The 25,084-nt window shown below is 31.7% G+C and overlaps 1 protein-coding gene across 8 annotated transcripts in view; it reads right to left on the bottom strand.

Moving 5' to 3' along the window:
* Nucleotides 1-25,084, bottom strand: part of NIPBL (NIPBL cohesin loading factor) — a 230,179-nt gene that overhangs the window by 11,799 nt on the left and 193,296 nt on the right. For 7 of the 8 annotated variants that reach the window (XM_077116990.1, XM_077116994.1, XM_077116996.1 and 4 more), the window contains 17 exons: nt 23,724-23,938; nt 23,518-23,620; nt 22,823-22,921; nt 22,579-22,725; nt 19,371-19,505; nt 18,553-18,651; nt 17,666-17,719; nt 11,396-11,504; nt 10,059-10,195; nt 7,852-7,992; nt 7,551-7,644; nt 6,953-7,107; nt 6,365-6,455; nt 4,407-4,580; nt 3,784-3,974; nt 1,108-1,215; nt 435-635 (listed from right to left, as the gene is read on the bottom strand). In XM_077116990.1, the coding sequence (XP_076973105.1) occupies nt 435-635; nt 1,108-1,215; nt 3,784-3,974; nt 4,407-4,580; nt 6,365-6,455; nt 6,953-7,107; nt 7,551-7,644; nt 7,852-7,992; nt 10,059-10,195; nt 11,396-11,504; nt 17,666-17,719; nt 18,553-18,651; nt 19,371-19,505; nt 22,579-22,725; nt 22,823-22,921; nt 23,518-23,620; nt 23,724-23,938 (2,253 nt within the window). Of the gene's footprint in view, nt 1-434; nt 636-1,107; nt 1,216-3,783; nt 3,975-4,406; nt 4,581-4,650; nt 4,938-6,364; nt 6,456-6,952; nt 7,108-7,550; nt 7,645-7,851; nt 7,993-10,058; nt 10,196-11,395; nt 11,505-17,665; nt 17,720-18,552; nt 18,652-19,370; nt 19,506-22,578; nt 22,726-22,822; nt 22,922-23,517; nt 23,621-23,723; nt 23,939-25,084 lie in introns of those variants that run through there. The other variant, XM_077116998.1, reaches the window with a different exon arrangement.

The raw sequence follows: 25,084 nt of genomic DNA, 5'->3' as shown, positions 1-25,084 counted from the left end.
ACACAAAAGCAGGCTTTTTATTAAGAAAGACAAGTTGAATAATTAGGGACCTCAGCAGTCAAAAAATCTAGAAGTTATTTTAACATTATTAGAGTGCTACTGAAATAAAAGAAATTATTTATTCACTTTTGTAATCTATCCCCCAAAGTAACAGTTTAGTGATATAGCCTAATCAAAAGTATGCTTATGGGAACTGTTAGCAAAGTTTATGTAATACTCAGAAAAGAGACTCAATTATTTTCTATTTCTCATTATATTTATTCTCATGTAAAATTTCCCCTTCGTTTTTGACTGTATACTTTGTAAATAATTAGAGGACTAAAGTCACTATTATTTACTAAAATGGTTATATTTTAAGAATATGATACATTAGGTATAAAATTTATAGAACATTTATTATCTTAAGATAAAAAGTTTTTTTTATTAATGCTTACTGCTGTGTCATCAAAGAGGTTGAGTAAAGAAATTAGAAAGGCTCGTCTGTGTTGGCGGTTTCCACGGATCATGGAGTAAAGGTGCGAACACAAAGCACTAGAGGACTCATCTTGTCTGAAACCTCTTACAGGATCTTTCAGGCATGTGTTGATTGCCTGTTGTACCTGGTAAGACATCTTCATACCAGCCACTGCTTTCATCTGAAATCAATAAAAGCCTCATTTTTGTCATGGAAATTAACAGAGTCAAATAAAAAATAATAATCAGCATTACATTCTGAGGCCAACTTCATTATTTGGTATCCTTATTTAAAATAATAAAATCACAGAATGCAAGTGCTGGAGAGGACATTAGAGAACATACATTCCAATCTCTTTACTTTAAAGGAGAAGAAATAAAAGCCCAGAAGAGCTGTTGCTGCCAAGAGCACATGATAGGGAGTAGAACCCACGCCTCCTGATTCAGTCTGCTTGCTGGACTTTTACCTCCAGCCCATTCTTAGGTGTCATAACAAACACCTTGGAGGATGAATTTAGCTGTATGTTTAGAAGACAAGTATTAAGCAACAATTTTTTTCCTTTCTATGAATGTGGGTAGGGAAACTACCAAAGAAACGGTTTATCAAGGAAAATGATGTTTAAATTTAGGTTATGCAATTTAAAAAATACATACATGAATGAATCCAGCATATTTTTTGTCTATTTCCACAAGCTGCTGATCAGCTTTGTTCCGCATAGCAGGCTCTGGGTCTGTGCCCATAGCAATTAAATATGGCACACACTGGAAATAAAAATAAAGCATTTATTAGACATCATAGTAGTAAAAACTCTAGATGTATCTCAATAGATATTAAAACTCTGTATATCTAGGATATATGAATTTAGCTTTCTAGGCCTTTCTACAAAGGCTACATTTTAGTGTTCTTATAAAAATGATTAATCTCTCTTTACCTGTAGCTTAAAACAAAAGCAGTGGAACATCAGCAAAAATATGGATTTGGTGAAATTTAAACAACTTCAGCAGAAATTTAGGGTACTTTATACATAAAGTACTTCCAAACTAAGAATAAGATTATGCTAGTCCAATAATTTTCAAACCAACTGAATTTGCTATTTAAAGATAACATAAGGCCAAGAGTAATTTGTTTTTCATACTCAAAGTTAGGAAAATAAAATTTTTCCCTCTAAATTCATTTTAGATGTGGCTTCAGTGATCAGACAATTGGAGAGTTAGTACTTTTTAGTAACAGCCATATTCATTATTCTTCTAAAGTCAAGAAACATCATTACGTTAAATAATTCTGAATCAGACAGGAGTAAGGCCAGAAAACAAGAGGAAAAAAAATAAAAATAAAAAACAAAGAAACAAAAATAAAAAACAAAAAAATCTCTAAGAAAGACCTGTTCTTGACATCCAGGGATCAAAAGTCTCCCTGTAATGTAGGAGATGACTCCCAGAGATGAGCCTGGTCCTGACATTGTGGGATCAACAATGCCATCCTGACCAAAAGGGGGGAAAAACATGTAACAAGTAACATATCAGTGGCTGCGGGAGTTTGGATAGAGTTGAGAGGCTACTCTGGAAGCTACTTTTATGGAAATTTCAGTTAGACATTGCTACCTATCATAGTTTGCCAAACTCCAAACAAAACCATTCCTGCCAATCCCAAAGAACACCTAGGGCTTTATCTGAGATTCAACAAAGGTTTCATGCACTAGGATTACTTTCCAGAAACCTACAACCTCCAGATGGGTCCCTAGACCAGATAAATCCTGAAATGCAGAAGGGCCAGCCTCTTTAGAATATCACTAATTTCTCCCCCCATCATCCATATTATCAACAGCACCTTTTAACATGAAAAATTTAGAATGGGCATAGCCCAAATAACAAGAGTAGGAGAAAGATTAAAGGAGATGGTGGAGTTATATAGAGAGGTAGGGTTTAACTGAGTATGACTGCTGAGTCATTATATCAATATTTCTTTTTACTCCAGTGTCTTGGAATAGCTAGTAGTAAAAACCTAAAATTGTGGAACTGTAACCCTTATCGACCTCTGAAATCTATTCTACAACGAAATGTTGTGGTGTGCTTTTTTTGTATATATGTTATTTTTCACAAAAAAGAAAAAGTCGATGATGATGGTAAATGCACAGCTATATGATGATACTGTGAACCACTGACTGCACACTTTGGATGATTACATGTGAATATATAATACATATCAATAAAATTGCATTAAAATTAATGAAAAAATCTTGTTCTTAGAAAAAAAATCATTTACTATCAAATGATTATACATATATACATATATATGTACATATATAGAGAGAGAGATATGAATGAATGGGTAGAGGGAGAGAGAAATAAAATATGGCAAAACGTTACAAATGGCAGTATAGTGAAGGGTATAAGGCATTCACTGTATCATTCTTGCAATTTTTCTGTAGTTTTGAAATCATATAAAAAATTTAAATCAGATATAACAAAAAGCATGACAACTTGGGGTCTATTAAAATACTAGCAAAAGCCCTAAAGCCCTAAAAAAAAAGTGAGTCTCAAATGTACAGCTGTATACTTTAATAAGTGATACTAATGATGAAAATACTGAGTCATCAAAAAAAGGCCAAATAAGCAACAGTTTCAGGACACAGGGAAGAACATAATATATTTAAAGACAGCATATTTTAGAAAAAGCTCCACGAAAACTAGTCAAAATAAAGATCTTGAAGGGTACAGGCTCCGGTTATCAAATAAATTCACTTCTATAGTGTACAACACCGTTCTGCCCATGCCAAATGGTACATACTACTACCTCCACATTAGCTACCAATTCTCATTAACACTAATGTCTTTATTACATCAATAATTCTTATATCAAAGCTTTGAGGTGTTGGGTAGTTGATAGTACCTCTAATTCACAGGTGAAGGAACTGAACTCATATCAACTAATTTACTTTTCTGTGGTCTAAAACTCCACTGTTTAATAGTTAGATTACACCCCTAAACCCAGTTAGCTCACCTGACATTATATGCTGTTGGTTCTGAAGACTGAATATGGAATAAATCAAATCTATTATACTTACTAGGAAAAATAATTTCAAGCACTGTTATACTACTAGAAATAGGAAGTTTCTTTAATAGAGACATTACAAATATACGTAAATATATAGGTATTTGCACTAATAACAACCTAAGAGATGTTTCTCAAAACTTTGATTCTTAAGAATTTGGGACAAAGAAGGTTCAAGACTAAAAGGAGTATAAGAACTACTTATTATTAAATCACAATGTCATCAAATGACAAATATGGCTTTCTTAGTAAATGATACTGTTACAAAACATACTCACCTGAACTGGATGAATAAGACCTTGATTTAGAGTCAATGCGATGACATTTAGGGCAAAGTGGCGTACACTTGACTGGGTATGAAAAAATGCCTCAAGCACCTGTTTGAGGTAAAGCTGCATGATGGAACTACTCATCCCCGAGGAAACATCACCCATTTCTTTTAAATCTTCCTGTTTTGCAACTTTTTTCCCTACCAAAGGAAGTAAAGGGTAAATACACATTAAGAGCATGTATACTTTTCTAAATTACTCCAAAATTAGGCCATAACTGAAATAAAAATTTATAGCAACCTCTCTAGTCCAGTGATTTGTAGTATTTCTTTTTCTTTCCTTTTTCGGTCTAGGTCAGAGGTCTCTTCGAGAATCTCATAAGAATTATAACCCCTCTCCTCCCTCAAAATGTTAATGTTTGCATGTATAAAAAAATTCTATAAGCCATTTTAAGGAGTTTAAGGATACTTTAATGCCTAGCTATGGACGTCAGCTTAAGGACTCTAGTATTTAGCTCAATTCCTTTATCTAATAGCTAAGGAAATTTTGGTATCTGTATTTTAAAAAACTGAGTCTTAAGTATCATAATTACAGCTGCATTGTTAAATTTAAGAGAATATATTTTCACTTACAGTCTCTATCTGCCTGCTGCATACGTGTATCCTCTTCTTGTAGGTAGGTCTGGAGATTTTTTAACACCTGTATTTTTAAATTTACTGAGGAGTTCTTATCAGATAAAATATTATTATACAGATTCTTCACCTCTTGTTCAAACATTAGACTTGGATGCTGAATAAAGGCAAATCCTAAAGAACAGAAAAAAAATCTCTTAATATATTAATATTAAAATTAAATATAATATTTAATGAAAATGAGCTCCTTATTTCAAAAAATTAAAACTTAAAATGACTGGAAGAAGATGCTGGTGGCCTTACCTAGAGAAGTATTACAGCAGGTACTTCTTTCCCCATGTATTAAAAACAAGAAATTGTATTTCAAAGGAGAATTTCACACAAGAGGAAACCTTGAGGAGGGAGCAGGGCCTAGTGGCTAGGGGAGTGGATTAGGAGTCAGGAGTCTTGGGTTCTATTCCTGGCTCCACCACTGACTTGTAGTGTGACCTTGGGTGAGTCACATAATCTCTCTGTGCCTCAATTCTCCATCTGTAAAATGGGGACAATAATATTTACCACCTACCTACCTCAAATGGTTATTTTCAGGGTTTAAGAAGTAATGTCTGCAAACATTTTTCAGATTCCCCAACAGAAGCTACTACCATTAGCATTATTTAAAAATACTGAAACATATCCATCTGATGAAACAGAATTATTCTAAAATAAACTACAGCTAAAAATATCTTCCATTTCTTTCTCACATGGCATTGTAATGAAACCACAATGCTGAATTCTATAATCATAGTTAATAAGTAGCAAAATAATATTATTATCCATGTTTATTGGTACTTAAGGCTTATTTATTTGAGGAAAAGTGACGATTCTTAAACAATCTGATAGGAAGTATTATTGATTCCAAATAATAAACTAAACTCAATAGTTAGAGTGATCAGATAACTAGCCCAAGGTCACACAGGATAACTATGGCCCAGGCAAGAAGGCTTTTTATTAACTGATCTAGAGGCATTATTTTCTGGAGCATGCTGCTTCTTTAAGTTATAGTAAAATTTCCACTATTTGTTCTCTGAGTTCGCTGAAACACTATTAGAATTGCCACTCTATTCAGCTTGTGTCCAGACTGAATACATCTAAGGTTCACATTCACACGAAGGTAATATAGCATCAATATAAATTTCCTAGTAAGTGTTATCTGAACATTTACTATTCTTGCTATAAGTAATTTTCTGAAAGGGATGGAGAAGGAATAAAAGGTAGTGAGAATTAGATTTATTTAAAGAAATCAGTATATATCGTTTAATGAAGCTTAGGTAACTTAGAATCTTTTATTGCTCATTTCTGTTCAACAAACTATAGTATAAATTAATATACTGCCCATTTTTATTAATAAAATTATAAACCTTGTTAATGCTACCAAAATAAAGTTACCAAATAAGTTATTAACCTTACCAGGTGGCTTTACATGTACATGCAAAAAACAAAACAAAAAACCTGGAGAGACTTTTTTTGTATATTTTGGTTACCTTGTGTCTCTATATAAATAAAAATCTGCATAAATTGCCCATAGGTTTACCTACAAGTGGCAGACATATATAAAAACAAAGCTTTCTAACAAAAAAGAACAATTTATGCACAGCCCACAATTCATCTACACCATTTTTATGAAAATATTTTAATGAATCCTCTTAAGAAACATCATGTAATAGAGGTAGGAGACAAGGTATTGTTATGTCTGTTTTATTAATGAGGAAATTGATAAACAGAGACGGTAAGTGACTTACACAAGGTCACCCAGGAAGCTGGCTGAGTCAAGAATGGAACTCAGATGTTTTAACCCCCCAGTACTATATTCTATACATCAGACATTTCTGCCAGTAAAAACATATTTAAACACATCAATGATTTAGCTTCACAATATTTAACTCCTTAAACTATAAAGAAATTTAAAGACAACTTACCTAGACCAATGATGGCTTTTGTTTGCACTTCTTCATCTGAATGTTTTGTAAAATACATCAATAATTCAAGTACTTTATCCTTTATGTTAACCTAAGGGGGAAAATCACATTGAAGGCTGTTCAAGAAAAGTAATCTATGTAAATTTTCAACCATAAAGGAAAAAATATATATACCTATAAAGGAAATACTGAGAATTTCTATGTGAGCTTTACTAAAAAATAAACCATCAATTTCATATATTTTAGAACAATGCTATTCAAAGTTATCAGTCTGTGACAAAAAATCTTGTGACAGAAAGCAAATCAATGTATACCCCGTCACTGAGAAAGCTTAAAAAAAAAGTCAAAGGCTGGTTCTAACAGTGTGCCTACAGAGCTGTCATCAACTCTGGTGTAAACTTCTTGTCACAGACCAGTAACAATAACAGTTCACAAATCAGCAACTAGTCCAAGGACTGTGCTTTTGAGTAGCATTATTTTAGAATTCTCATTTAACTAGACTACTCATTCTCAGCTCATATGGCCACACGCTTCTATTTTTTACAGCATACTACAGCATATTAAATAAATTAATATTATGACCTTTACCTTACTGTTTCCTTTAAAATCTTCCAGATCAAAATCAAAATGCCGACATAGTGCTCCAACAGTAAAAAGGGATCTAAGAAGTGCTGGTTTGTTTGTTAGAAGTGAAGTGTTATTTGGGTCCTCTTGGTGTTGACTTTTTAATTTTGAAATGGCACCTAATAATTTATAATAAAATAATTATAAGAAAATAAAATGATTTATAAGAAGTCATGAATCCTTGAATTACTATGCTCAAATAATTAGTACTAATGAATTTTTACTAATGGTTCTAAGTATTAAATATGTCTAGAATTATGAAGGTAGTCTGTAGAGCCTAAAATAGTTAACTTAAGAAAAAAAATTTCTATTTCACTTCACATAATGGGCAGAAAACTAGCCAACCTTTTACTTATGAGGAAATAAATTTCAAAAGTGATCAGAGTGAATTATTAAGGGAATACAAAAAATACTAGAATATATCACTTCTGAAAGTGAACCAAGGACGATAATCACACCTTTTATAATTACCTTAATACTAGCTATTAGCAGTTGTGTTAAATGAGTTGAACAAACCACAGAACCTAGTAGAATAATTTTTAAATCCAGGTACTGATCTTACCATAATATCTATTGAAACAGGCCCACACAAATTTAAAATTTTGTGTCACTTTATTTACAACAGCCCCAAGACAGCTCACACAATGTTGTACCACCTAAAAGATAAGAAAAATGTTACCTTTAGACAAAAGTTGAAGACAAAGGTAAAAATATTTAACTATTTAAGTTTTCATTTTTATATGTATTTCGGAAATATAATAAAATATACTGGAACATAAGTTTTTACATATAATAATATTTTACATGTTACATATGCAAATTATATGTGAATCAAAATAGAGATGGTAATCCAAATAACTTACAGTCATGCCATATTTGATGATAAGCTTCATAAGATCTTCTTCAATAGTGGCAAGAAAAGTTTCACTCGGATGCTCCATCAGTGGTACAACCAGTTCTAGGATTTTTGCTACATTGCAGATAACCATGAAATCATTTTGTGTCTATAAGGACAAAATTAATGTTTTATGAATATTCACAAGAATGTATGCAACTTTATGTTTTTGGGGTATGGGGGGAAAGGTATTATTGCATATAATGCATGTTTCAGTAAAAATAAAAATCTATTAGAAAAAGAGCTTTCTTAAGTTACGGAGGGAAGAGCACCAAGCAGTGTGTCAGGAATTTGGATTCTAGCTCTGCCAATAACTTATTGTGTGATCTTGGGGTCAATTTCAGAGTTAAGTTTTTTGTTTCCTATAAATTCAACACAAGTAAATTCTAAACTAAGGTATCTAAATATTAACAGAGTATTTTACAAAGACTGGAATAATTTTTATATTAGTAGTCTTCAAACTGGGATATGTTATGCTTGCTAATCCAGTAGTTCTCAGTGGTGAATTTGCCCCCATGGGATACTTGGCAATGTCTGGAGACATTTCTGGTTGTCACTATAGGGGGATGCTACCAGGGATGCCATGAAACATCCTATCACATACAGAACAGTCTCTAGCAACAAAGAATTTCTGATCCAAAAGATCAACAGTGATAAGTTGGAAACATCCTTTTTTTTTTTTTTTAACCCTTTTCTTTGACAGGAAAAAATGTAGAATTCCAAAAGTAGGTATAACACTAACTTTAAAATTTAGACCTATTTTCCTTTGGTTAAAAAAATAAACTTTTTTTTCTTTAACAAGTACTGCATTTAAAAAATCAAAGGTATTAAAGGGTTTACAATGAAAAGTCTCTCTTCCACCCCTGTCTGCCGCCACCTAGTTCCCTTCCTCAAAGGCAACTAAAGTTACTAGGGTTTTTTTTTCTTTTTTTTGTGAATTAAGGCTTTCAACATGCTTTCATCTAGCCCAGTTCCCATTCTTTCTTCTTAGCAAAAGATTCTTTGACACTCAGTTTCGATTTTTTTGTATTTATTCTCTCTCTAATTAAAACTTTTACATTGTAGATTCATCTCTACTTTCAGCATCCTCATAGCATTAAATTAAAAAAATAAAAAAATAAAAAACGATAAGATTAATGTGTCTTTCTGAGTAACACAGAAATCTCATTGTTCCCTGCCATCACCTTCCTCCATTTCCTTTAAGCAATAGGTTATGGGTTAAAGTAGATCTAAGAACAGTAAACTGGGGGTGGAGTGAGGCGGTATTAAGAGCTAAATTCATTTGAAAACTACTGCTAAAATTTTACTCAGAAAAAAATATAGTAGCATTTTGAAAATGTCTCAATATTACTGTTCTGGAAAACAAAGAGAAAATATTATATCTAGAGGAAAAATTCAATAAAAGATGGGAATCATGAAGAAAATAAAGCAAATGATGTCAGAAATAAATATATGAAATGAATATAAATGGATTAACACATAAAATACTTAAAGAACTTTCAAAAACGGGGAAAAAAAGAAGATTCACAGTCCAAAGGGTAAATCAGGCAAATGATATTAACAGTTAATTTATAGAAAAGCTGGTCCAAATGATTAGTATCAATGAAATAATGCTCAACCTTCTTGGAAGTCATGGACAGGGAAATTCAAGCAACAATGAACTATTTCTTTATACATGTTAGACTGCAAAGAGTATAAATAATGACACTAAATGTTACTATGAATGGGGAAAAAAGTAAAATTAGACCTTAACCACATTATTCTATTGTAAGAATAAATAAGATAAATATAAATATACTTACAGTAAAATATATTATCAAGACAGAGACAGATGAAAAGCAAATTCAGAATCCAAAAGATTTCTCAAAGACAGATACTCGGCTTTATTCACCTTTAAGGCTTAAACAACTGCTAAGTATTACTGAAAATTTTGCTTGAGTAGCTCACAGAGATAAGGGATCTGAAGCTTCTTTATAACACAATGGAAAACTGATGTTTGTAGATAACTTGCTACAAATATTAGAAAATATATTTGAGTAAATGACAGTGAACCTGTCAGTGAAAGTGACTGTAAGCTGTCAGTAAAATACCACTGACATATATGTGAATTCTGACTTAAAAATACTCATTATATATTTTATGTAAGAAAGAAAAATAAGACAGCTCAATACTTACACTACATTTAGTGGTAAGGTATGGTTGCATAGTCATGGCATGTTTAACCATGAGCTGGGGTCTTATTTTGCTAAATAAGAACAGAGTGGTTATGCAAGCTACCAATCTTCCAGAATTCACACCTTTATTGTCAGAGTCTGGAAAAACAGAGAAATAAGACATTAAACATGACAAGGCAGTGAAAATTCTACAGAATATTATTTAAATTCCTCAATACCATCCTCTGAATAGGTTCAAGATATATATGTCTCAATGTAACAAACTAACATTTCTTATGTACTAGGAATTTTTCTTGATTATATATTTTGAGGATAAATGACAAAGAAATTGAGTTAGGGAAGGCAAGTTTTACACTGAAGGGAGTAGGATCGAAGTTAAAAAGCAGGATAGAAATTGGCATGTTTCCTTAGGTATCATACATGGGACCTCTGTCAGAGGCTATTGACCCCCAATTCTGGAGAATGACCAAGTTTGACTGCTGTTTCTCATTAATATACATCAAGATGGGAGGTAATGCTATTGTGTATTTGAAGCAATAGGTATCATTTACATTTTGATTAATAACTTCAGATTCGTGGCTAGAAACATGTAATACACAATATATTAGGAATTTGTGAATTCCAAAAGCAATAATAACTTTTTAGCACAAAGTTAAGTGAACGTTGTATAACAACTATAAATAATATTAGGAATGTAATAATCTTTCATAAACATTCCTATAATAGTTAAAACTTTTCATTTTGAGAGTAAATTTTATATGACTTAAAAAAGATAACTTTTTTAGGAAAAAAAGATTTCTGATGAATGCCATTAGTGTACATACTAGCCCCTGGGCTTATTTTATTCCTTTTCAATACATCTAAAATTGTATGCCTTCAAAGTAGATGAGATAGGGCTTATGATTTTTTTTTTGACTTTTTTATTGTATAATATAACATATATGCAAAGCAAAGAGAAAAATGTAATAATTTTCAAAGCACACTTCTACAAGTAGTTACGGAACAGATCCCAGAGTCTCTCTTGGGCTACCATTCCATCATCTCAGATTTTTCCCTTCTAACTGCTCCAGAACACTGGTGGCTAGAAGGAATATATATATATTTTTTATCATCACAATAAGACTTAGTTTTTATTACACTACTCTAGATTATCCTAGTCAATCTTAACAATATAATGTAGGAAGAAACAAACATATATCTACAACATAACAGATTTTATTTAAAAGTGAGGAAATGATTAGTCTAAGCAGAGCTGCAAGCAAAAATTTACAAATGAGGTCAAAGTATTTTAAAATACCTTATAAAATCAACTTATGACAAATACATAAAATGTCTTACCAGCTAGAGATTCCTCATATTTAAGAATGTGCTCAACTAGGTTATCAACAAGTTGAGTACAAGCTTTCTTCACAGGTTTATATGAGGAATCCTCTTCAGACTTCAACAACTATATATGTTATAATATAAAAAAAAACCAATATAATTATTCATCTGGCAATAATGATATAAATACATTGAACACGTCCATAAGTAATATGCTTTTCAATGTCATTAACAACTTAATACAGAAAGTACAAATTAACAAAACAAAAATTTATGACAAATGCTTTAAACTATTTTATAAAATAAGAATTTACAGTACTTTCAAACAATTTTAGTTTGAAATATTTAAACTGCTATATGTAGGATCAAAGGTGAGATATGAGAAAAATGAGGAAGGTTACCTTTCTTTACCACCTTATACCAACCAGTAACAAAGAGTACCACACACCACACAATACTAGTTGCATTATTAAGAATTAGAATACCATCTCTCATTATTTCAAGCCCTAACAGTTATAGGTTGACTGCATCTTTTATATAACTTTATATCTGAATAACACCTTAAGTTCTGTAATTATAAAACAGAACTAAGGCTAGAGTTTTCTGAGACAGAGTGTTAAATCATTAATAAATGATGTTGGAAAAATGTTATGAATAATGAGATAAGAAAAAGAGACCAGTCTAATTACAGCCAAATATGAAACCAATTCAATCTTTCATAATCAAAAGTTTATAGAAAAGTCAAATAAGGCACAACTATTTTTGTTAGTAAAAATTAGCTAATATAATTCTGGGGATATTAAGGGAATCAAAACCTAAGTTCAATTTCTGTAGAGTTCTAGTCTGTCTGAGACAATCTCTGTAATGGTAGAAATATTCTACGTGTCTGTGCTGTCCAATATGATAGCCACTAGCCATGCATGGAAATGCGGTTAGTGTGACTGAGGAACTAAAAAAATAAATAAAACATTCAACTATTTTAAATGTTAAAAAACCACATGTAGCTAGTATTGGACAACACAAATTTAAACTTCACTACAAGATGCACAGCTGATTAAAACACCTAACAGCAGTCAGAATAATGTAACATTTACAATGCCCTTGCCCTAAATACAAAGAAAGAAATCAAAGAAGACAGCTTCAATTTACAAGTTTCAACTCTGAACCGCAAATTCTCCTTGTCCCACTCCATAACTCAATTCCTTAAGCAGCTATTAAACAATATGCTAACCAAGTATTTTTCAGGCCCCTCCACCTCTGCTCACTCTTCCCTTCCCCATGCTGCACCTCTAAGACTTGAAAATTACGATTAATACTTTTTCTGTATTACTCTAAGACTTGAGGTATTAGATTAATGCAGAAAAAGTATTAATCGTAATTTTTTTTGCTAACAACACACTATTATCAATGGTATATGCATGGCCCTTTTAATTCATTTATTGGTAAATATGATGAATATGAATCCAACTCTAGGACAAGAACAATGTCCAATAACTTATATCTTCCAATGTGCTCCCTTTCCCTTATCCCATCATCCTGTTTTGCTCTCATGGTAATTACTACCAGAAATTTTATTATCTCCTTGCTTTAAAAAAATGCCTAAATGTTTATACTGTTTACAGTTTTGTTACAGATTTTTACACTTTCTAAAAAGGTATCATACTAGATACAGTTTTCTAGGACTTGCTTTTTTCATTCAACATTATGCCATTAACTGTAATCTAAGTTGTTGCATGTAGCTGTATTTTATTCATTTTCACTACTATACAACAGTCTACCATGTGTTATACAATTCATTTACTCATTCTTCTGCAGACAGGTTATTTACAGTCTCAGTCTCCTGGTGCACATAGGTTAAGATTCTGTGGGGAATACAGCTTGGAGTAGATCAGCTGGGTCATAGGATATATGAATATCCAACTATATGAGATGATGCCAAACTGCTTTACACAATGTTTAAGAAATTACAAGTTGATCCATCTGATTACCTTTGTGGCATGTATGCTATTTCCTTCATGAAATTCCTCCATGAAGTATATGCTATTCCTCTATGAAATAGCCTCAATATTAATCCTAATATGTGTATCAAATATCTTTTCTCAGTTTGTGACTTTTCACTTTCTTTAAAATTGTCTTTTAATGTATAAATTTATCAGCCTTTTAAAGTTAATCTTTTTGCTTCTTTTCTATTGCTTAAGAAGTCTTTCCTTATTCAAAGGGCCAAAAATATATTCACTTTTATGTTCTTCTAAAATTTCTAAAGTCTTACTTTTATCTATATAGAATTGTGTAGACCTGTTTCTGGGTTCTCTATTAGGTCGCTATTAGTACTGCACTGTCTTAATTTTACTGTAGCTTTTTAAATAAGTCCTGATATTTTAGGAAAGTCATTGTTCTTCTTTTTTTGGAAGTAACTTATTTTTATTCTTTGCTTTTCCATACACATTTTACAGTCATTTGACACATGAGATAAATATTTTTTGTTCCTCATTTTGAAGAGAATTGACATTTTCCCATTTTGTATGATTTTCATTTTAGGCTTTTTTTTTAGGTTTAATCTGTCAGATCAAGGCATTTCCATTTTATTGCTAATTTATTATAAATTATCATTCAAGGGTATTAAATTTTATTAAAATATTTTCCTGTCCTTTGAGATGATTCTGTATTTTCTCCTTTAATGTTAACACACATACACATCTACGTGCACACAAACTAATGTTAAACCCATCCTTGTACTCATAAACTAATCAAAGTGCATTAACTTTAAAAAAAAATTACAACTTTGTTTTCTCATTAAAAAATAGTTTCTGGAAATGTGTGTGGTTCAGTGGTAGAATGCTCACCTTACATGCAGGAGACCTGGGTTTGATTCCCTGACCACGTACCCAAAAATAAGTTTCTAAAGGCACCAATATTCCCAATGACATAGCAACTTTTTAAAACCCTAACATTTGAATATTTTATTATGAAAATTTTCAAACCTACAGAAAATTTGAAAGCATTTTACCATCAGTACTCTCTACCTGCCATCCAGAGTCTCCCACTAATATTTTATTGTCTTGGGAGATATTTATTTATATTTATATTTGTATATACACATACACACTAATTTAGCCATCTTATTTTTGAGACGGTTCAAAGTAAATTTTGGGCACCAATCAGTATACTACGTTTTCTTCTGAGAAATATTCACATGTGTATGTTGTTATAATTAATATGAGTGGTTATCTTTGCCACATGTGCTTATAAATATTTTTGAGCCTTATTTTTTTCACTGAAGTACAGACCCAGCTATTATAGGGACTGTATCACAAAGACACAACGTCATTAGTAATTTAACTGTTTGTAGAAACTAAAGAAGGAAAGCTTGTATAGGGCACAGTGATTGAATGGACATCTAAATAAGAAGAAACAAAATAGTACATGCGCACTTTGGATGAATTTCAATAACACTTTACTATGTAAAAGGCAAACAAAAAAAGACTATACATTGTATGATTTTATTTATGTGAAATCCTAGAAATGGCACAAATACAGTGACAAAAAGCAAATCAGTGGTTTTCCTAAGGTGACAGATATACCATATTTTTGACTGTGCTGGAAGCTATGTGACTATATACTTACTAAAATTCACCAAACTACATACCTAAAATGAGTGAATCTTACTGTAAGTGGTAATATGGTATTATTTTGAAATTATTACTTATATAGTATGATAAAGCAAATTAATTATGTTCATTTTCTTAGAAAACAAGATTTTCAGCCTAAAGGAAAGAATAAAATCAAAGAAGTAAAATCCCATAGCCCTAGTTTTGAAAGGAAAGTATCAACATAAATTCCTGATTTTTCTTTATCTAAAAAGGACATTTTCTAGCTCTACCCCCTGAAAAAGCCCCAAAGCTACAATAACCCATTAGAAATGAACATTCACCACAGCACCAAGATTGTTCACACTAAAAGGAATTAAAGTTCTTTGAAAAAAATGGCTGATTTCAGGTCTGGGACAGGAAATGCTGGGAAAAGTCATGGACATACTCAGAGGCCATTTGACAGCCCTCACCTACCTCCTCCCCTCTTCCTTTTCCCTCTTGCTTGTTTGTGTGCATGTGTTTGGTATGTTTCAATTTGCAAGAAATTGCAAGCAGCACTGTGGAAAAACAAGCCACACAGAAATGGAATGTCCTAACCAAACTTGAACCTAAACTGAGAACAAGAAGCACAGCATGCCAGAGTGGAAACTCTGTACAAAGGTTGTTTGATGCATACTTTTTGCTCAGTGGAAAGGAAACCTCCCCCCGAAGGTTATAAAAACCCAATCCTTGGGCAACACAAGTGACCTTCATCTCCAACATGAAATAGGTTGGGCAGAATCAATTCAATGACACTGATCCAACAGTTGGCCTCATTGGGTGACTTTCACAATGGACCTCTTCCCCTGCTCTTTTGGTCATTTACTGAAAAACTCTACTGGGCCTGAGCCTGTGTTCCCACAATGTACCATGTAGCAACACACTGCACAAATGTATATAAGATGAGTCTTGTAGAGCCAGAAAGTAATCAGGTTATGAAAGATTAATGAAGTTTTTCAAAAAGATATAGGGATAATTAAAGGTGACCCCACCATACAGTATACAAAAAAAAAAAAAAGGAGGGCGGGCCGCGGTGGCTCAGCGGGCAAAGTGCTTGCCTGCTATGCCGGAGGACCTCGGTTCGATTCCCGGCCCCAGCCCATGTAACAAAAACGGAGAAACAGAATACAATAAAACAAGAAAATGTTTAAAAATGTTTCCCTTTCTTCCTTCCTTCCTTCTCTCTGTCTTTCCTTTAAAAAAAAAAAAAAAAAAAAAAAGGATATAGCTTAAAAAAGAAATATGATTATAATAAATTAAAATACATCAACATATAAAAATCTATTAGTTCACAGTGATACTAAAAAATGAACAAACCCATTGGTCATATTTGGAGGTGGAAAGGGAAAGTCATTATTTTGAAAATTGATAAGTAATGGAAAAATAAGCATTTTTCCTGCTTTTCCTTTAAAAACTATATTTTACAATATCTAAACAGTTAATCAGGAAAACATTCCTCTTTAGAAGAATCCTGGCAAATTGATACAGAAAAAATAAAAGAATAAGGTAATCACTGAAAGTGGGATAACCAGGTGTGCACCTGCTATGATGAAATAATATTCAGTACTGCTTATAAAGTACTCTTGCACCCCTACCCCTCAAAATTGAATTTCAATCTTATCAAGCTTGTATATCTAACCAAGATTTTACAGGAGAAATGGTAGGAAGAGAATAACTTAAATGACAACAGAAGGAAGAAATCTAGAACACCTAGAATGTATGACATTCTACAGGAAAACACATAAACAGCAAGAAAGAAAAGGGGTTGAGGGCTAGACTATTACACATTTTAAGAACTGACGAGCCATTTCAACTAAAGCAACTGTAAACCAGACAGCAGGGGGGAATGTGAATATGGATTAGGTATTAGATATCAGCAAATAACTTTTTTACTTTTGCTTTGATGTCTTTTAATATTATGATACACATTTTTTTTTTTTTCGCATGGGCAGGCTCCAGGAAACGAACCCATGATACTCATTTTAAAACTCATTATTTGTCAAGATAGATACTAAGTATTTATGGGTGAAATGATATAAAGTTTGGGATTTGCTTTTGAAAAAAAAAAAGATGGAGGAGCAAAAGATGAAACAAGACTTGGGAAAATGCTGATAATTTTTGAAACTGGGTAGCTCTATTTTTGACAATTACTGAAAAAATTTTTTTTAAAAATCATAGGGAGAATAACATCTCCATTTGTGAAATTAAAAAAAAATACTATTATGTGGTCAAGGGAATATCTATATGAATAATAAAGTCATTCAATATGAAAAAAATACTAATTGTGGTTTAGTTCTGTACTACTACAGGAAATTTTATGTATTTTAAAACATGTCAAATAATGTAATTAAATATTTAATGTGAACTATATGCTTATATCTATTTATAGATCTCATGTCCAGATTAAAGAAGGAAAAAGTACTTAGAAGGAAGGGAAGACAGAATTCCAAGTTATCAACATACTTTTATAACAAGCAATGGAGTAATCTATTAATAGGTATACTATCAAAAACATTCAGCCTACCAAACAGAAATAAAATTTCCCTACCAAAGGTGGCTACTTAAAAAATAACTGAAAAGATTCTTTCAGATCAAAAAGGCTACAAAAAATTGATTTACTAAATTTCAGTTGATTAGAAGTCAAAATATCACTCACGTTTTGAAGAAGTTGTTCAAACCAGTCATATCCAGTATCTCTGCATGCTGCAACCTAAGGAGGAAAACGTGGTGAAACGATCAAAGTCAAAAATTTATTTAAATATTTGAATAAGATACACTTTTTGCTATACTTTAGCCAGGGGCAAATAAATGTCTCAATTTTATCAACTGAAATTTTATTTTTAAAGCAACCAATTTTTTTCTCTCAGTAACTTAATACATTTATATTAAATCATTTTATTCTAAAAATATCTTGGGGAACAATCAAGAAATTAGTTTAAGGAATCAAAGTTTAATATAGTACTAGACTTTGAATAACTTGAATCACAAACTTGTCAGAAAAACCCACAAAGTCCTAAATAATAATTACTGGAATATTTGCTTATTTTCCTTCTAGATAGCAGATTTAAGACATCAGTGGAAGCTCATATAGATGACCATGTAATTATTAACATAAAATTTCTTATGTTAAAAACATGACAAGTATTTCAGGTAAAAAAAAAATGTATAGCTTATGAACTACACATAATGAAATTAACGTGTTCTGAAAAAGGTAGGTATTACCATCTCTTAATAGGTTGTTACCCTTGAGCTACTGTATCTATTACTTCACTCCTTTTCCTACACCCTGTTTTCAATTATTGGCAGAATAGGAGAATTTCACCATCAATGTGTGCTTCCATGAATGCCAAGAATGTTGTAACACTAACTTCATATTCCTTGCATCCCTTGAATATCGCGCCAAGGAATATCAAGTAAGGGAAGCAATACTAAGAGTAGAAATTAACCAAATATTTCATCACGTCTCTCCAACTGTAAGACAGGCTAGGCTTCAACTGGGTTTGCATCTACAGGCACCACATCCTTGGTTCCAGTCCTTCTTACCACATCAGTGATGTTTAAAATTTTCCTTGTCATTGCTTCTTTGTCATTGTGTGGTGTTGGAGTAAACCAGAGTTTTTGGAATGTTTCATTTACTAATTTCTAGAACAAAGAAAAATTTCAAACTAGCTAAGTACAACAAACATGGCAAAATTCTCATTATAGGCCAACAACACCAAGAAATAAATGACTAATCAAAACAAAAGCAACTGGGAATTTTTTTTTTTTTACATGGGCAGGCACCGGGTCCTCTGGCAGCTCTGGGAATTTTAATATGAACTTCTTTTCAGTATTTTTTTTTTAACCAATTAATTCATATCATTGGTTTTAATTTGAGAAAGATTTTAAATGATTAGCTTAGTCTAGACCTTCTGCATTATAGGCACTTAAATGATTTTGATCAATTAAAGTACTTTTGCTATCTTTGGGGGAAGTTTAGCCCAACTTGACAAAAAGAAATACAGGGACAACCCTATATAGTGGTAAACTCTTCAATGAACTCAGAACTAAACATTCAACAAATTATTTACTAATTTAGAAAACCAAGCACCCCCCACCCACTAGAAAATCAAAATGATTTTAATCTGATAATAAACTTCGCAGATATAATGCAATCTCTACAATGGCATTAAATAAATATATATTTGGTGAACGAGTTGGGAAAGATCAGATTTTATAAATAAATACAAAGTGTGTCTCTTGAATTTACAAATTAAAAATAATACTATTTGTTCACCTTTTAAGGTTTAATTTGAATTACTGAATTATTTTTAAAAAATTAATGAAAAATGAGTTTTAAAATAATTAACATTTCATTTTACCTTAATGCCCTCTTCATCATTGACTCTGCGAATCATTTTTACACACATTTCTGTAATTTTTGGAAATGTTGGTTGTTCAATACAGATGTCTCTTAGAATCTTTATTACTCTTTTCCTGACACTGATACCAGTATCCTGAGAAAAGAGAGGTATTTTTAAAAATCATAAAAATCAAGACACCTTAGGTTTGTGAAAGTTGATAAAATGAAATTAGAAAATAAATACCCATAAGTAGTATGTTCACTACTTATTAACATGATAACATGGTCAGTCTAATTTCTCTTTACATATTTTTAAATTCATGTCAATTAAAAATATATTTTATATTGCCTTTTCTCTTTTAAAAATTGGTAACATGCATATAACATTTCCATTTTAACCAATTTTAAGTGTACAATTCAATAGCATTAATTATATTCACATAATTGTGCTATTATCACCACTAATCATTACCAAAACTCTTTGTATTACCCAAAACAGAAATTCTGTACCAAGAAATAATTCCCCGTTTTCCCTTTCCTTAGGCCTTGAAAACCTCTAATATAATTTCTGTCTCTACGAATTCAGCATATTTTCAAGATTCACCCATAAAGCCTGAGAACTTCATTCCTTTTTCCACCTGAATAATATTCTATCACTTATATAATCCACATTTAGTTTATCCATTCATCTATTGATAGATACTTAGTTGTTTCCACTTTATGGCTATTGTGACAAACGCTTCAGAAAACTGGTGTACAATATCTGTTTGAATCTGTTTTCAATTCTTTTGGGTATATACCTAGAAGCAGAATTGCTGAATCATATGATAATTCTATGTTAACCTCTTTGAGGAACTGCCAAATTGTTGTATCATTTTAAATTTTCATCAACAATGTATGAGGGTTCTAAGTTCTCCACATTCTCACCAAATTTCCCATTTTAAAAAAATTAATAGTCATTGTAGTGGATGTAATGTGACAACTCATTGTGGTTTTGATTTGCATTTCTTAATGATCAATGATTTTGAGCATCTTTCCATAAGCTTATTGGTCATTTGTATACTTCCTTTGGAGAAATATCTATTCAAGTCCTTGGCTCACTTTTAAATTGGGTTGTCTTTTTTTCGGATGTTAAATTCTAATCAGACATATGGTTTCCAAATATTTTCTTCCATTCTGCAAGTTGTCTTGAAATCTTCTTGATAATGTCTTTTGATGCACTAAAGTTTTAAATTCTGATGAAGCTTAATTTATCTACATTTTCTTTTGTTCTTTGTGCTTTTGGTATCATTTCTAATAATTCATTTCCAAATCTAGGGAATTTTATCCCTTTATTTTCTCCCAAGAGTTTTATGATTTTAGCCCTTATATTTAGCTTATTGCTCATTTGAGTTAATTTTTGTATATTTTATGAAATTGAAGTCCAGGTTCATTCTTTGCATTTGGAAATCCAGTTTTCCTGCACTATTTGCTGAAGAGACTACTCTATCCTTGACTTTACTTTAAAAATATGATATCGTAGAAATGGAAGAATGTTCTATATTTTAGCACTGCATACAATACTAGAGTATAAGTTTGCCAGAATTAAGTGTGATGATAAATGTAATCATGCCTATGAAGCATATGAAATATCCCCTACTAAGTATCCTTTACAAGAACATTTAACCTGAAGCTAATCAAACCTTAAGCACTATCTTATGGTTTAGAGGAGATATAAGAAACAAATGACTAAATTAAACAAGACCATGGGGAAATAAAAAGACTGACTTGATCTTTTTAATAAGTCAGTGGCATGGGAAAGAGATGAAAAAAAAACCTAAACTTAGAGAATAACCTTAATTTTAAGACATAATCATTAATGCAACATGTGAGCATTGACTGGATCCTGATTTAAAAAGAAAAAAGATGGGAAAAAATTTTTTGAGACAATTGGGGAATTTGAATATGAACTGGTCATTAGATGATATTAGGAAGTGTTAATATAGTTGAGAGAGATGATGGTTTAGAGTTTAATAGGACAATATCCTTATAATTTGGTGATACAAACTGAAGTATACAGGGGAGAAGTAGCACAGTGGATATAATTAAATTTCAAATAATTAAGCAAAAATATAGATGAAGAAATATGGGTGTTCATTTTACTATTCTTAATCCCACACATTTTCATAATTAAAGAATTTTAAAAATAAATAATAAGCATTGGACACAATATGTAAAATTATTAATCCCCATTATGTGGACTAATAATCCTGAAAAGGTTTTAGGATATGATGCTATGATAAACACTATTAGAGTTCATTTGATATTTAGGAATCCCCTTGATTTTGTCTTCACTCTTGAAAAGACTAACATACAAAAAAGTAAAAAATTCTTCTACCCTTTCTTTAAATTCTTTGCTTCAACCAAGATTTTACGCCTTGCTGAAGGTGAATTTTAGTCTATAACTTTTGGTTACACAATATTCTTGTGCTAGGCAAAAAGTGATAAAATCAAGTTTTGTCATTATGGGAATACCTAATAATCTTGTCCAATAATGCACCCACACTGAATTCTAGAAATTTCAATAATCCTGCAGTGGATAGTGTGGAAATTCCACAGATATTTTCTAACACCAAATGCTTCAGGGACAGAGAATTCCACTACACACAAAAGAAGAGTGTATCAGAAGTATTTAGGTTTGTTCTGAATACTTAGATGACTTTCTGGTATAATTTGCAGGTATCTGAACTTGCCATGATATAGCCAGTCAACTCCAGTTTTAAGGAACATGAGGATTATACAGAAAGGATCCACACATATTGTCAGATACCAAAGTTCTGTAATTAGCTCTCACAGAAACTAATTTCAGTGTGTTTATAAACATATATATCACACACATATACATACAAATATGCATATGTACTAGTATTCTAGATCCTGGTCCAAAAATACTTAACTGTATGACATCGAATTCCTATCATTTATACACAATAAACTGGTGTAATCAAAAGGCAATAGTAACTGAGAAAAAGAATTCAATTTTCAGCAATGATTTTATGATCTTGAATAGCCCTCTTCCTGAAAACAGGCCCTCTTTAGAAAGGTGCTGTAGTTCATAGATTAGGCAATATAAATATGCAACTGATACATTCATTTACTTTCAAGTTTAAACATTTTAAAACAAGACTGGATATGAGGAAGGCAAAACCATATTCATGAATCATTATAAAAGCGACAAACAAACATACCAATATTCTTTCAATCAGCATATCATAATACTGTTCAGCAAGCTGAGGTCGACAAAGGACAAATCGACCTAGTAATTCTACTGCTGCTTCTCGGACACTAGTGGAGTTATCCATCAATCGTCCATGAACTCCGCGCTGCATATCAAGCTAAACAAAGATGAAGAAAACATAATTTATACTAAGCAAAGCTAATATTTTAATTTGAATAAAAAACTCAAATAAGAACAATTTGTGCTCTCTTTACCCTTGCTAAAATACTGGGGTCTACAGCAACAACCTCAGATAAACACTTCATGGCTTTTGTTCGAACGGCAATTGCATTTTCACCAAGAACGCGTAGGATCTGCCAAGCAAATGTTGACATTTTCATAAATTTTAGAACCATAAAATGTAACAAAATATAGTATGAAACATGCAAAGGAAATGGAAATAAATCTATTATTTACCTCTCTTGAAGTTTTATATAAATGAATGGAAGATCTGTTATAAGTGTGATAAGTGATGCATTCTATACTTTGGGGTCTTTTCTTTATCTAAGCACTCTCAGTCAAATCTGGTTTTTATTGCTATGCTTCATTTAAAAAACTTATAACCCCACTAAAACCTTGCTCTGTATAACTTTAATCAGTGATATTCAGTATCATTAAAATTGTAAATTGGTAATTTACTGATTTGACTTTTTATAAAAATACATCAATTAATAGTTTCTACTTATACCATTTTTGTGTATTCATACAGCTATATATCCATGTATCAGTAAAACATGAATCAATAAGTAAAAGGGATTCAGATTTTAACAAATACAGAACATGGAAAAATATGCTATTTTGATGATCTTCTAAAGGTCTGTACTCAACAATTAAACAGATATTACACTCTACCCCACAAGTATCTAGAATCTGAAACAACATTTTTATAAGGACTTCTGGATTAGTTTACCTGTGTCAAATAAATATCAAAGCTCTGGGCAAACGGCCTCATAGAGGCCAAGTATCGAACAATCAAGCAAGCATCATCATAGTCCACTGTATCAGAGTTCATCCTGCAACAAAAGTTCATTAACAATTTGCTTATTTTTCGTAAATTAGGTACATAGATTTAAAAAAGATAACTGACAAAATACATGTCTCCCCTTTGAATCTTACTTTAATGTGCTGAACTGAGAAGGAGTGGTTTTAATAATGCTTCTAAGAAACTTTTTCCGGTTTTCAGCTCGATGCATGATTTGACCAGTTGTCTCAACTTCCTTTGCATGATGTGTTCCCTCAGATGATTCTTCATCTTTTTGTGATTTCATTGCTTTTTCTGTTTCTAGAGTTGTGTCACGGAACCACTGGGCTATGTAGAATTTACGAGAAAACTAGAAAGAAATTAGGTAGATTTGAGCTTGATGAAATGAATAACAAAATTCCCAATCCACTGATAACTTAGAGTGCTCATAATCAGGAATACAAATATTAAGGTTTACTTTAAAACAACTCTCGTAAGAAAAAAATGATTTTAAGAAAATCAGAAAACTTGGAATATCATGAATGAAAGACTTATCTTACTGTATTCCAATATTTACACTAATGATTTCATAAGATACTAATTTGATAAACACAATTATATTAAATACAGAATACTATTATCAGCTACTTAACTAAAGACAATGTCACAAAACGAATCAGCAAAATTAACTAGAAAAGTTTAAAACATATATAAAATGCTGAAGGTAGAAGACTGCAGTTGTTTTCAAATCTTATCTCAACTTCTGCAACAAATACACAGGCCATTTATTATTGAAATAACTTAACACCGAGGCACACCTGTTTAATCTGTTTCTTTCAGTACAAACTGAAAACAGTGAAGTAATTGAATGAATAGATTAATGGTCTCCAATCTCTTTCAACCACACATTTTAAAGTAAAAAAAATAAAGAAGGACCCCCAATACACACACACTATTCTCTAATGTAGTTTATACATTTAATACACAAATCCATTATACTAATATTTTTGGTTACATTATATAACATATATAAAAACAGGTTATATTTAAAAACAAATATAAAAATTCTAATAACTTCTTTTAGGCATTAGGGGCAATAAATTTCCCTCTTAGCACTGCCTTTGCTACATCCCACAAATTTTGATATGTTGTGTTTTCACATTAGCTGATTTTGCTTGTAATTTCTGCCTTGACCTATGGTTGTTTAAGAGAATGCTGTTGAGCCTCCATATATTTGTGAATTTTCTGGCACTCTGTCTACTACTGATTTTTTTTCTTGTTACATGGGCAGGCACTGGGAATCGAACCCGGGTCCTCTGGCATGGCAGGCAAGCATTCTTCCCTGCTGAGCCACCGTGGCCCGCCCTACTATTGATTTCCAACTTCATTCCTTTATGATCTGAGAAAGTGTTCTGTATGATTTCAATCTTTTTAAATTTATTGAGACTTGCTTTATAACCCAGCATATGGTCTATCCTTGAGAATGATCCATGAGCATTTGAGAAAAAGGTGTATC

Source organism: Tamandua tetradactyla, chromosome 9 (assembly GCF_023851605.1).
Source record: "Tamandua tetradactyla isolate mTamTet1 chromosome 9, mTamTet1.pri, whole genome shotgun sequence".
Classification (NCBI taxonomy): domain Eukaryota; kingdom Metazoa; phylum Chordata; class Mammalia; order Pilosa; family Myrmecophagidae; genus Tamandua; species Tamandua tetradactyla.
Note: the sequence above shows the minus strand (reverse complement) of the source record. Positions and strands in the feature narration are given on the sequence as shown.